This window comes from Aedes albopictus, chromosome 1 (assembly GCF_035046485.1).
Source record: "Aedes albopictus strain Foshan chromosome 1, AalbF5, whole genome shotgun sequence".
NCBI classification, from domain to species: Eukaryota; Metazoa; Arthropoda; class Insecta; order Diptera; family Culicidae; genus Aedes; species Aedes albopictus.
The window spans coordinates 248058000-248069224 of record NC_085136.1 but is presented as its reverse complement, the minus strand read 5'-3'; the positions used below and the strand labels follow the sequence as shown (position 1 = coordinate 248069224).

The 11225-nt window shown below is 43.9% G+C and overlaps 4 protein-coding genes across 5 annotated transcripts in view; 1 reads left to right on the top strand and 3 right to left on the bottom strand.

Annotated features, from left to right (window-relative positions):
• Positions 1-11225, bottom strand: part of LOC109400410 (protein bunched, class 2/F/G isoform) — an 864004-nt gene that overhangs the window by 757725 nt on the left and 95054 nt on the right. The gene's annotated exons all lie outside the window — the stretch shown is intronic.
• On the bottom strand, positions 1665-4142 carry LOC134291481 (uncharacterized). Its single transcript, XM_062859251.1, has one exon. It carries the CDS (start codon positions 4140-4142, stop codon positions 1665-1667), a length of 2478 nt encoding a protein of 825 aa, XP_062715235.1.
• On the bottom strand, positions 4429-5475 carry LOC134291477 (uncharacterized). Its single transcript, XM_062859245.1, has one exon. It carries the CDS (start codon positions 5473-5475, stop codon positions 4429-4431), a length of 1047 nt encoding a protein of 348 aa, XP_062715229.1.
• On the top strand, positions 7080-9492 carry LOC134291471 (uncharacterized). Its single transcript, XM_062859237.1, has 3 exons — positions 7080-8338; positions 8464-8905; positions 8971-9492. Exons 1-3 carry the CDS (start codon positions 7080-7082, stop codon positions 9490-9492), a joined length of 2223 nt encoding a protein of 740 aa, XP_062715221.1.

Below are 11225 nucleotides of genomic sequence, written 5' to 3'. Positions count from 1 at the left end.
TCCAGCACCAGCTTAACCGCCGCGACGAAGCTGCTCTTGTCGATTGGTGTGTGATCTTCTATCTCTTCCCATCGTCGGTCTATACACTCTAACGCGTAGTCTACCGGCACGTTGGTATACAGCGATGTGACGTCAAGCGAGAACATTGTTTCATCCTCACTGATCTGTGTCCCTGATACCTCGGAGGCGAAAGTGAAGCTGTTGACGACATGAGCTTCAGTTTTTCCAACAATTTTCCCAAGGATGTCTGATAGATATTGGGCTAGTTTGTATGTTGTGGACCCAATGGTCGATACCACCGGGCGCAAAGGTCTACCTTGTTTGTGGATTTTAGGTAGTCCGTATATACGAGGGGGGTGGCAGTTGGACACATTCAACCTTCTGTGTGTCCGGCTGTCGATGTACCGTCTATCTTTCCATCCATCCAAAATCGACTTAATCTTTCTCGCGATCCTTGCTGTTGGGTCGAAGCGAATTTTCTCGTAGGTCTCGGCATCTTGAAGCATGCCTTCCATTTTTTCTTCGTATTCCTCCGACGACAATATCACTGTTTTGTTGCCCTTGTCAGCCTTGGTCAGTAGTATGTTCGGATGTTCTTTGAGAAATTTTCTGCTTCTTCCTACATCTTTCGCGATCCATTCTTGTTGGTGATGGCGGGGTTGGTTGTTGTAGTTGATGAAGTTGGACATCGCAGTTGCTACCTCCGCTCGGATTTCCTCAACGTTGTCTTTGTTCTTGATTGCTCTGTCGATTTCGGCAACTGTCTCGATGTATGGAAAATTTCCTCGGTTCGGTACGTTGTAGTTCGGCCCAAGCATCAATGTTCGTTCCAGGTAGTCTGGTATCGCTGCTTCAGTCGTGTTTTCCACCCATTCCGCCTCGTAGCTCAGTTCCGCGACTCTCTTTCTCTTAAGGCACTCAAGTTTCTTGATTTCTTTATCCTTCGTGGTCGCGTAAACTCTCACAGTTTTGTCTTCCACCATTTTCTTAGCGCGCACGAAGTCCTCTCGCTCTAACAGTCGCTCCAGCGCACGAAGTCCTCTCGCTCTAACAGTCGCTCCAGAGTGTTTCTAAGATCGGTTTTTGCTTTCTTTGTTCTTGCTACCGTTCTCTTGCCATCGGCTATCAACTCACTGATTAATCGGATTTTTTGCTTGGTTAACACTTTCTCCATTTGTCGGTACGATTCTTCATTTTCCAGGTTGACGTGCACCTTGTAGTTTAGGCACACTGGTATAACCTTGCATTTCCGGCAATTCAGTAGGAACTTGATGTGGTTGCTAGATTTCGCTAGCTTGATTGATGTTCTTTGAAACCGCTGCAGCACATCTGCTGTATGGCTGCCATACTTTTCTGCTACTTCTCTCACAAGATGCATCTCCCTTCCTTAATCAAACGTTTTCACTATGTGGAGTTTATGTCACCGTCGAATGTTATATATTACGATTATTGATTATTTTCGGTGAAAACACACACTAAAACTCGATTATACATAACGTTTCGGCCTACTCAACTTCAGCCATCATCAGATCTGTAAAATTTATTGCGGTTTCATTAGTATTTTTACAAACATTTCTTACATTCACAATTTTCTTTGATACCCACATTTACTGCATCAATCGATCACCACCAGTGTGGTTGCAATACTAACCCCCCTTTCGCTGCTATGTGTTGTGTTCTGCTACTTCGTGTTGATCGTTTTCGGGGTCGTTCGTTTGTTGTTGGTGTGTGCGTATGGTTCGGCTCCGAAGTTTGCACACTAGGCCGTTGTAAGCCGAGTCGATCCCTCCACATTCGCGCTGCATGTTCACTGTTCGTGCTTCGCCTAGCAGCTTGATGTGGAAGGCCTCTGCTATCGTTCTGCTCGCCTGGTTTTCGATTTTTTCCAAAATCTCCGTTTTGTTGAAATTGAAATTGTGTCCTTCGTCGATATGGTGTTGCGTTAATCCCGTCTTGGCTTCCTTTTTCCTTATGTTCGTCCTGTGTTCGTTGATTCTGGTTTCGAGCATTCTTCCGGTTTGTCCCACGTAGACCTTTCCGTCATTTGTGCCGCAAGGGACGGCATACACAACATTTTTCGTTTTTTGTTTCGGGATGGGATCCTTTAGTCGGCTGAAGACGGTGTTTTTTATTTTGTCTCGGGTCTGGTATGCCAAACTTATGCCGTGTTTGTTGAGAAGCTTTGACAACTTCTCGCTTAGACCCGGGATATACGGCGTTGACACGTACTTTGTCTCCTTTTTCTCCTCCCTTTCTTGTAGGCTGTTGTAGTGTCGATCTGTTCTGTATTTTAGCATTTTCGCAACAAACCAAGTTGGGTAGTGGTTCTTCCGGAGAATTTGTTTTACTATGTTAATCGTGTTGTGTCTTTCCTCTGCATCCGTTAATTTGATTGCTCTGTCTATTAGCGCTATTGCCGTATTGCGCTTATGTTGGAACGGGCTTTCCGAGTTGAAGTCCAAGTACCTTCCATTGGCTTGTTTCGGCGTCCACACTTTCACGATTTTTCCATTCTGCTTGTGCAGTGTCATGTCCAGGAATTTGAGTTTCCGGTTCTCCTCCCTTTCAACCGTGAATTGCAATTTTTCATGAAATTCATTGAAAGTTTCTACTATTGTTTCAATGTGTTCGTGTTTGGCGATACAGAAGCAATCATCTACGTAGCGTCGGTATACTTTCATCGTTATTTGTTTGTTCTCCAGCTTCCTCATGCTTTCCTGTTCTAGGCGCTCCATAACCAGGTTTGCAACGACTGGTGAAAGTGGGGAGCCCATCGGGACGCCGAAGTTCTGTTTGTAGAATGTTCCTCTGTATGCGAAGAAAGTGGATTCCAGCACCAGCTTAACCGCCGCGACGAAGCTGCTCTTGTCGATTGGTGTGTGATCTTCTATCTCTTCCCATCGTCGGTCTATACACTCTAACGCGTAGTCTACCGGCACGTTGGTATACAGCGATGTGACGTCAAGCGAGAACATTGTTTCATCCTCACTGATCTGTGTCCCTGATACCTCGGAGGCGAAAGTGAAGCTGTTGACGACATGAGCTTCAGTTTTTCCAACAATTTTCCCAAGGATGTCTGATAGATATTGGGCTAGTTTGTATGTTGTGGACCCAATGGTCGATACCACCGGGCGCAACGGTCTACCTTGTTTGTGGATTTTAGGTAGTCCGTATATACGAGGGGGGGTCCGGCTGTCGATGTACCGTCTATCTTTCCATCCATCCAAAATCGACTTAATCTTTCTCGCGATCCTTGCTGTTGGGTCGAAGCGAATTTTCTCGTAGGTCTCGGCATCTTGAAGCATGCCTTCCATTTTTTCTTCGTATTCCTCCGACGACAATATCACTGTCTTGTTGCCCTTGTCAGCCTTGGTCAGTAGTATGTTCGGATGTTCTTTGAGAAATTTTCTGCTTCTTCCTACATCTTTCGCGATCCATTCTTGTTGGTGATGGCGGGGTTGGTTGTTGTAGTTGATGAAGTTGGACATCGCAGTTGCTACCTCCGCTCGGATTTCCTCAACGTTGTCTTTGTTCTTGATTGCTCTGTCGATTTCGGCAACTGTCTCGATGTATGGAAAATTTCCTCGGTTCGGTACGTTGTAGTTCGGCCCAAGCATCAATGTTCGTTCCAGGTAGTCTGGTATCGCTGCTTCAGTCGTGTTTTCCACCCATTCCGCCTCGTAGCTCAGTTCCGCGACTCTCTTTCTCTTAAGGCACTCAAGTTTCTTGATTTCTTTATCCTTCGTGGTCGCGTAAACTCTCACAGTTTTGTCTTCCACCATTTTCTTAGCGCGCACGAAGTCCTCTCGCTCTAACAGTCGCTCCAGAGTGTTTCTAAGATCGGTTTTTGCTTTCTTTGTTCTTGCTACCGTTCTCTTGCCATCGGCTATCAACTCACTGATTAATCGGATTTTTTGCTTGGTTAACACTTTCTCCATTTGTCGGTACGATTCTTCATTTTCCAGGTTGACGTGCACCTTGTAGTTTAGGCACACTGGTATAACCTTGCATTTCCGGCAATTCAGTAGGAACTTGATGTGGTTGCTAGATTTCGCTAGCTTGATTGATGTTCTTTGAAACCGCTGCAGCACATCTGCTGTATGGCTGCCATACTTTTCTGCTACTTCTCTCACAAGATGCATCTCCCTTCCTTAATCAAACGTTTTCACTATGTGGAGTTTATGTCACCGTCGAATGTTATATATTACGATTATTGATTATTTTCGGTGAAAACACACACTAAAACTCGATTATACATAACGTTTCGGCCTACTCAACTTCAGCCATCATCAGATCTGTAAAATTTATTGCGGTTTCATTAGTATTTTTACAAACATTTCTTACATTCACAATTTTCTTTGATACCCACATTTACTGCATCAATCGATCACCACCAGTGTGGTTGCAATACTAACCCCCCTTTCGCTGCTATGTGTTGTGTTCTGCTACTTCGTGTTGATCGTTTTCGGGGTCGTTCGTTTGTTGTTGGTGTGTGCGTATGGTTCGGCTCCGAAGTTTGCACACTAGGCCGTTGTAAGCCGAGTCGATCCCTCCACATTCGCGCTGCATGTTCACTGTTCGTGCTTCGCCTAGCAGCTTGATGTGGAAGGCCTCTGCTATCGTTCTGCTCGCCTGGTTTTCGATTTTTTCCAAAATCTCCGTTTTGTTGAAATTGAAATTGTGTCCTTCGTCGATATGGTGTTGCGTTAATCCCGTCTTGGCTTCCTTTTTCCTTATGTTCGTCCTGTGTTCGTTGATTCTGGTTTCGAGCATTCTTCCGGTTTGTCCCACGTAGACCTTTCCGTCATTTGTGCCGCAAGGGACGGCATACACAACATTTTTCGTTTTTTGTTTCGGGATGGGATCCTTTAGTCGGCTGAAGACGGTGTTTTTTATTTTGTCTCGGGTCTGGTATGCCAAACTTATGCCGTGTTTGTTGAGAAGCTTTGACAACTTCTCGCTTAGACCCGGGATATACGGCGTTGACACGTACTTTGTCTCCTTTTTCTCCTCCCTTTCTTGTAGGCTGTTGTAGTGTCGATCTGTTCTGTATTTTAGCATTTTCGCAACAAACCAAGTTGGGTAGTGGTTCTTCCGGAGAATTTGTTTTACTATGTTAATCGTGTTGTGTCTTTCCTCTGCATCCGTTAATTTGATTGCTCTGTCTATTAGCGCTATTGCCGTATTGCGCTTATGTTGGAACGGGCTTTCCGAGTTGAAGTCCAAGTACCTTCCATTGGCTTGTTTCGGCGTCCACACTTTCACGATTTTTCCATTCTGCTTGTGCAGTGTCATGTCCAGGAATTTGAGTTTCCGGTTCTCCTCCCTTTCAACCGTGAATTGCAATTTTTCATGAAATTCATTGAAAGTTTCTACTATTGTTTCAATGTGTTCGTGTTTGGCGATACAGAAGCAATCATCTACGTAGCGTCGGTATACTTTCATCGTTATTTGTTTGTTCTCCAGCTTCCTCATGCTTTCCTGTTCTAGGCGCTCCATAACCAGGTTTGCAACGACTGGTGCCGGTAGACTACGCGTTAGAGTGTATAGACCGACGATGGGAAGAGATAGAAGATCACACACCAATCGACAAGAGCAGCTTCGTCGCGGCGGTTAAGCTGGTGCTGGAATCCACTTTCTTCGCATACAGAGGAACATTCTACAAACAGAACTTCGGCGTCCCGATGGGCTCCCCACTTTCACCAGTCGTTGCAAACCTGGTTATGGAGCGCCTAGAACAGGAAAGCATGAGGAAGCTGGAGAACAAACAAATAACGATGAAAGTATACCGACGCTACGTAGATGATTGCTTCTGTATCGCCAAACACGAACACATTGAAACAATAGTAGAAACTTTCAATGAATTTCATGAAAAATTGCAATTCACGGTTGAAAGGGAGGAGAACCGGAAACTCAAATTCCTGGACATGACACTGCACAAGCAGAATGGAAAAATCGTGAAAGTGTGGACGCCGAAACAAGCCAATGGAAGGTACTTGGACTTCAACTCGGAAAGCCCGTTCCAACATAAGCGCAATACGGCAATAGCGCTAATAGACAGAGCAATCAAATTAACGGATGCAGAGGAAAGACACAACACGATTAACATAGTAAAACAAATTCTCCGGAAGAACCACTACCCAACTTGGTTTGCTGCGAAAATGCTAAAATACAGAACAGATCGACACTACAACAGCCTACAAGAAAGGGAGGAGAAAAAGGAGACAAAGTACGTGTCAACGCCGTATATCCCGGGTCTAAGCGAGAAGTTGTCAAAGCTTCTCAACAAACACGGCATAAGTTTGGCATACCAGACCCGAGACAAAATAAAAAACACCGTCTTCAGCCGACTAAAGGATCCCATCCCGAAACAAAAACGAAAAATGTTGTGTATGCCGTCCCTTGCGGCACAAATGACGGAAAGGTCTACGTGGGACAAACCGGAAGAATGCTCGAAACCAGAATCAACGAACACAGGACGAACATAAGGAAAAAGGAAGCCAAGACGGGATTAACGCAACACCATATCGACGAAGGACACAATTTCAATTTCAACAAAACGGAGATTTTGGAAAAAATCGAAAACCAGGCGAGCAGAACGATAGCAGAGGCCTTCCACATCAAGCTGCTAGGCGAAGCACGAACAGTGAACATGCAGCGCGAATGTGGAGGGATCGACTCGGCTTACAACGGCCTAGTGTGCAAACTTCGGAGCCGAACCATACGCACACACCAACAACAAACGAACGACCCCGAAAACGATCAACACGAAGTAGCAGAACACAACACATAGCAGCGAAAGGGGGGTTAGTATTGCAACCACACTGGTGGTGATCGATTGATGCAGTAAATGTGGGTATCAAAGAAAATTGTGAATGTAAGAAATGTTTGTAAAAATACTAATGAAACCGCAATAAATTTTACAGATCTGATGATGGCTGAAGTTGAGTAGGCCGAAACGTTATGTATAATCGAGTTTTAGTGTGTGTTTTCACCGAAAATAATCAATAATCGTAATATATAACATTCGACGGTGACATAAACTCCACATAGTGAAAACGTTTGATTAAGGAAGGGAGATGCATCTTGTGAGAGAAGTAGCAGAAAAGTATGGCAGCCATACAGCAGATGTGCTGCAGCGGTTTCAAAGAACATCAATCAAGCTAGCGAAATCTAGCAACCACATCAAGTTCCTACTGAATTGCCGGAAATGCAAGGTTATACCAGTGTGCCTAAACTACAAGGTGCACGTCAACCTGGAAAATGAAGAATCGTACCGACAAATGGAGAAAGTGTTAACCAAGCAAAAAATCCGATTAATCAGTGAGTTGATAGCCGATGGCAAGAGAACGGTAGCAAGAACAAAGAAAGCAAAAACCGATCTTAGAAACACTCTGGAGCGACTGTTAGAGCGAGAGGACTTCGTGCGCGCTAAGAAAATGGTGGAAGACAAAACTGTGAGAGTTTACGCGACCACGAAGGATAAAGAAATCAAGAAACTTGAGTGCCTTAAGAGAAAGAGAGTCGCGGAACTGAGCTACGAGGCGGAATGGGTGGAAAACACGACTGAAGCAGCGATACCAGACTACCTGGAACGAACATTGATGCTTGGGCCGAACTACAACGTACCGAACCGAGGAAATTTTCCATACATCGAGACAGTTGCCGAAATCGACAGAGCAATCAAGAACAAAGACAACGTTGAGGAAATCCGAGCGGAGGTAGCAACTGCGATGTCCAACTTCATCAACTACAACAACCAACCCCGCCATCACCAACAAGAATGGATCGCGAAAGATGTAGGAAGAAGCAGAAAATTTCTCAAAGAACATCCGAACATACTACTGACCAAGGCTGACAAGGGCAACAAGACAGTGATATTGTCGTCGGAGGAATACGAAGAAAAAATGGAAGGCATGCTTCAAGATGCCGAGACCTACGAGAAAATTCGCTTCGACCCAACAGCAAGGATCGCGAGAAAGATTAAGTCGATTTTGGATGGATGGAAAGATAGACGGTACATCGACAGCCGGACACACAGAAGGTTGAATGTGTCCAACTGCCACCCCCCTCGTATATACGGACTACCTAAAATCCACAAACAAGGTAGACCGTTGCGCCCGGTGGTATCGACCATTGGGTCCACAACATACAAACTAGCCCAATATCTATCAGACATCCTTGGGAAAATTGTTGGAAAAACTGAAGCTCATGTCGTCAACAGCTTCACTTTCGCCTCCGAGGTATCAGGGACACAGATCAGTGAGGATGAAACAATGTTCTCGCTTGACGTCACATCGCTGTATACCAACGTGCCGGTAGACTACGCGTTTAGAGTGTATAGACCGACGATGGGAAGAGATAGAAGATCACACACCAATCGACAAGAGCAGCTTCGTCGCGGCGGTTAAGCTGGTGCTGGAATCCACTTTCTTCGCATACAGAGGAACATTCTACAAACAGAACTTCGGCGTCCCGATGGGCTCCCCCACTTTCACCAGTCGTTGCAAACCTGGTTATGGAGCGCCTAGAACAGGAAAGCATGAGGAAGCTGGAGAACAAACAAATAACGATGAAAGTATACCGACGCTACGTAGATGATTGCTTCTGTATCGCCAAACACGAACACATTGAAACAATAGTAGAAACTTTCAATGAATTTCATGAAAAATTGCAATTCACGGTTGAAAGGGAGGAGAACCGGAAACTCAAATTCCTGGACATGACACTGCACAAGCAGAATGGAAAAATCGTGAAAGTGTGGACGCCGAAACAAGCCAATGGAAGGTACTTGGACTTCAACTCGGAAAGCCCGTTCCAACATAAGCGCAATACGGCAATAGCGCTAATAGACAGAGCAATCAAATTAACGGATGCAGAGGAAAGACACAACACGATTAACATAGTAAAACAAATTCTCCGGAAGAACCACTACCCAACTTGGTTTGTTGCGAAAATGCTAAAATACAGAACAGATCGACACTACAACAGCCTACAAGAAAGGGAGGAGAAAAAGGAGACAAAGTACGTGTCAACGCCGTATATCCGGGTCTAAGCGAGAAGTTGTCAAAGCTTCTCAACAAACACGGCATAAGTTTGGCATACCAGACCCGAGACAAAATAAAAAATACCGTCTTCAGCCGACTAAAGGATCCCATCCCGAAACAAAAAACGAAAAATGTTGTGTATGCCGTCCCTTGCGGCACAAATGACGGAAAGGTCTACGTGGGACAAACCGGAAGAATGCTCGAAACCAGAATCAACGAACACAGGACGAACATAAGGAAAAAGGAAGCCAAGACGGGATTAACGCAACACCATATCGACGAAGGACACAATTTCAATTTCAACAAAACGGAGATTTTGGAAAAAATCGAAAACCAGGCGAGCAGAACGATAGCAGAGGCCTTCCACATCAAGCTGCTAGGCGAAGCACGAACAGTGAACATGCAGCGCGAATGTGGAGGATCGACTCGGCTTACAACGGCCTAGTGTGCAAACTTCGGAGCCGAACCATACGCACACACCAACAACAAACGAACGACCCCGAAAACGATCAACACGAAGTAGCAGAACACAACACATAGCAGCGAAAGGGGGGTTAGTATTGCAACCACACTGGTGGTGATCGATTGATGCAGTAAATGTGGGTATCAAAGAAAATTGTGAATGTAAGAAATGTTTGTAAAAATACTAATGAAACCGCAATAAATTTTACAGATCTGATGATGGCTGAAGTTGAGTAGGCCGAAACGTTATGTATAATCGAGTTTTAGTGTGTGTTTTTCACCGAAAATAATCAATAATCGTAATATATTACATCGTACGGTGACTTAAACTTCCACTTAGTTAGTCTTTAGTCTTCTTAGTCTTCTAGTCTTCTAGTCTTCTAGTCTTCTAGTCTTCTAGTCTTCTAGTCTTCTCTAGTCTTCTAGTCTTCTAGTCTTCTAGTCTTCTAGTCTTCTAGTCTTCTAGTCTTCTAGTCTTCTATCTTCTAGTCTTCTAGTCTTCTAGTCTTCTAGTCTTCTAGTCTTCTAGTCTTCTAGTCTTCTAGTCTTCTAGTCTTCTAGTCTTCTTCTTCTAGTCTTCTAGTCTTCTAGTCTTCTAGTCTTCTAGTCTTCTAGTCTTCTAGTCTTCTAGTCTTCTAGTCTTCTAGTCTTCTAGTCTTCTAGTCTTCTAGTCTTCTAGTCTTCTAGTCTTCTAGTCTTCTAGTCTTCTAGTCTTCTAGTCTTCTAGTCTTCTAGTCTTCTAGTCTTCTAGTCTTCTAGTCTTCTAGTCTTCTAGTCTTCTAGTCTTCTAGTCTTCTAGTCTTCTAGTCTTCTAGTCTTCTAGTCTTCTAGTCTTCTAGTCTTCTAGTCTTCTAGTCTTCTAGTCTTCTAGTCTTCTAGTCTTCTAGTCTTCTAGTCTTCTAGTCTTCTAGTCTTCTAGTCTTCTAGTCTTCTAGTCTTCTAGTCGTCTAGTCTTCTAGTCTTCTAGTCTTCTAGTCTTCTAGTCTTCTAGTCTTCTAGTCTTCTAGTCTTCTAGTCTTCTAGTCTTCTAGTCTTCTAGTCTTCTAGTCTTCTAGTCTTCTAGTCTTCTAGTCTTCTAGTCTTCTAGTCTTCTAGTCTTCTAGTCTTCTAGTCTTCTAGTCTTCTAGTCTTCTAGTCTTCTAGTCTTCTAGTCTTCTAGTCTTCTAGTCTTCTAGTCTTCTAGTCTTCTAGTCTTCTAGTCTTCTAGTCTTCTAGTCTTCTAGTCTTCTAGTCTTCTAGTCTTCTAGTCTTCTAGTCTTCTAGTCTTCTAGTCTTCTAGTCTTCTAGTCTTCTAGTCTTCTAGTCTTCTAGTCTTCTAGTCTTCTAATCTTCTAGTCTTCTAGTCTTCTAGTCTTCTAGTCTTCTAGTCTTCTAGTCTTCTAGTCTTCTAGTCTTCTAGTCTTCTAGTCTTCTAGTCTTCTAGTCTTCTAGTCTTCTAGTCTTCTAGTCTTCTAGTCTTCTAGTCTTCTAGTCTTCTAGTCTTCTAGTCTTCTAGTCTTCTAGTCTTCTAGTCTTCTAGTCTTCTAGTCTTCTAGTCTTCTAGTCTTCTAGTCTTCTAGTCTTCTAGTCTTCTAGTCTTCTAGTCTTCTAGTCTTCTAGTCTTCTAGTCTTCTAGTCTTCTAGTCTTCTAGTCTTCTAGTCTTCTAGTCGTCTAGTCTCTAGTCTTCTAGTCTTCTAGTCTTCTAGTCTTCTAGTCTTCTAGTCTTCTAGTCTTCT

Excerpts from the sequence above, each read along its gene's own strand:
- LOC134291477 (XM_062859245.1), bottom strand. The coding sequence starts at position 5,475 with ATGAGGAAGCTGGAGAACAAACAAATAACGATGAAAGTATACCGACGC.
- LOC134291471 (XM_062859237.1), top strand. The coding sequence starts at position 7,080 with ATGCATCTTGTGAGAGAAGTAGCAGAAAAGTATGGCAGCCATACAGCA. Across the intron at positions 8,339-8,463 it reads GTAGACTACGCGTTTAGAGT|AACTTCGGCGTCCCGATGGG; the intron begins GTATAGACCGAC and ends TTCTACAAACAG. Across the intron at positions 8,906-8,970 it reads GACACAACACGATTAACATA|AACAGATCGACACTACAACA; the intron begins GTAAAACAAATT and ends GCTAAAATACAG.
- LOC134291481 (XM_062859251.1), bottom strand. The coding sequence starts at position 4,142 with ATGCATCTTGTGAGAGAAGTAGCAGAAAAGTATGGCAGCCATACAGCA.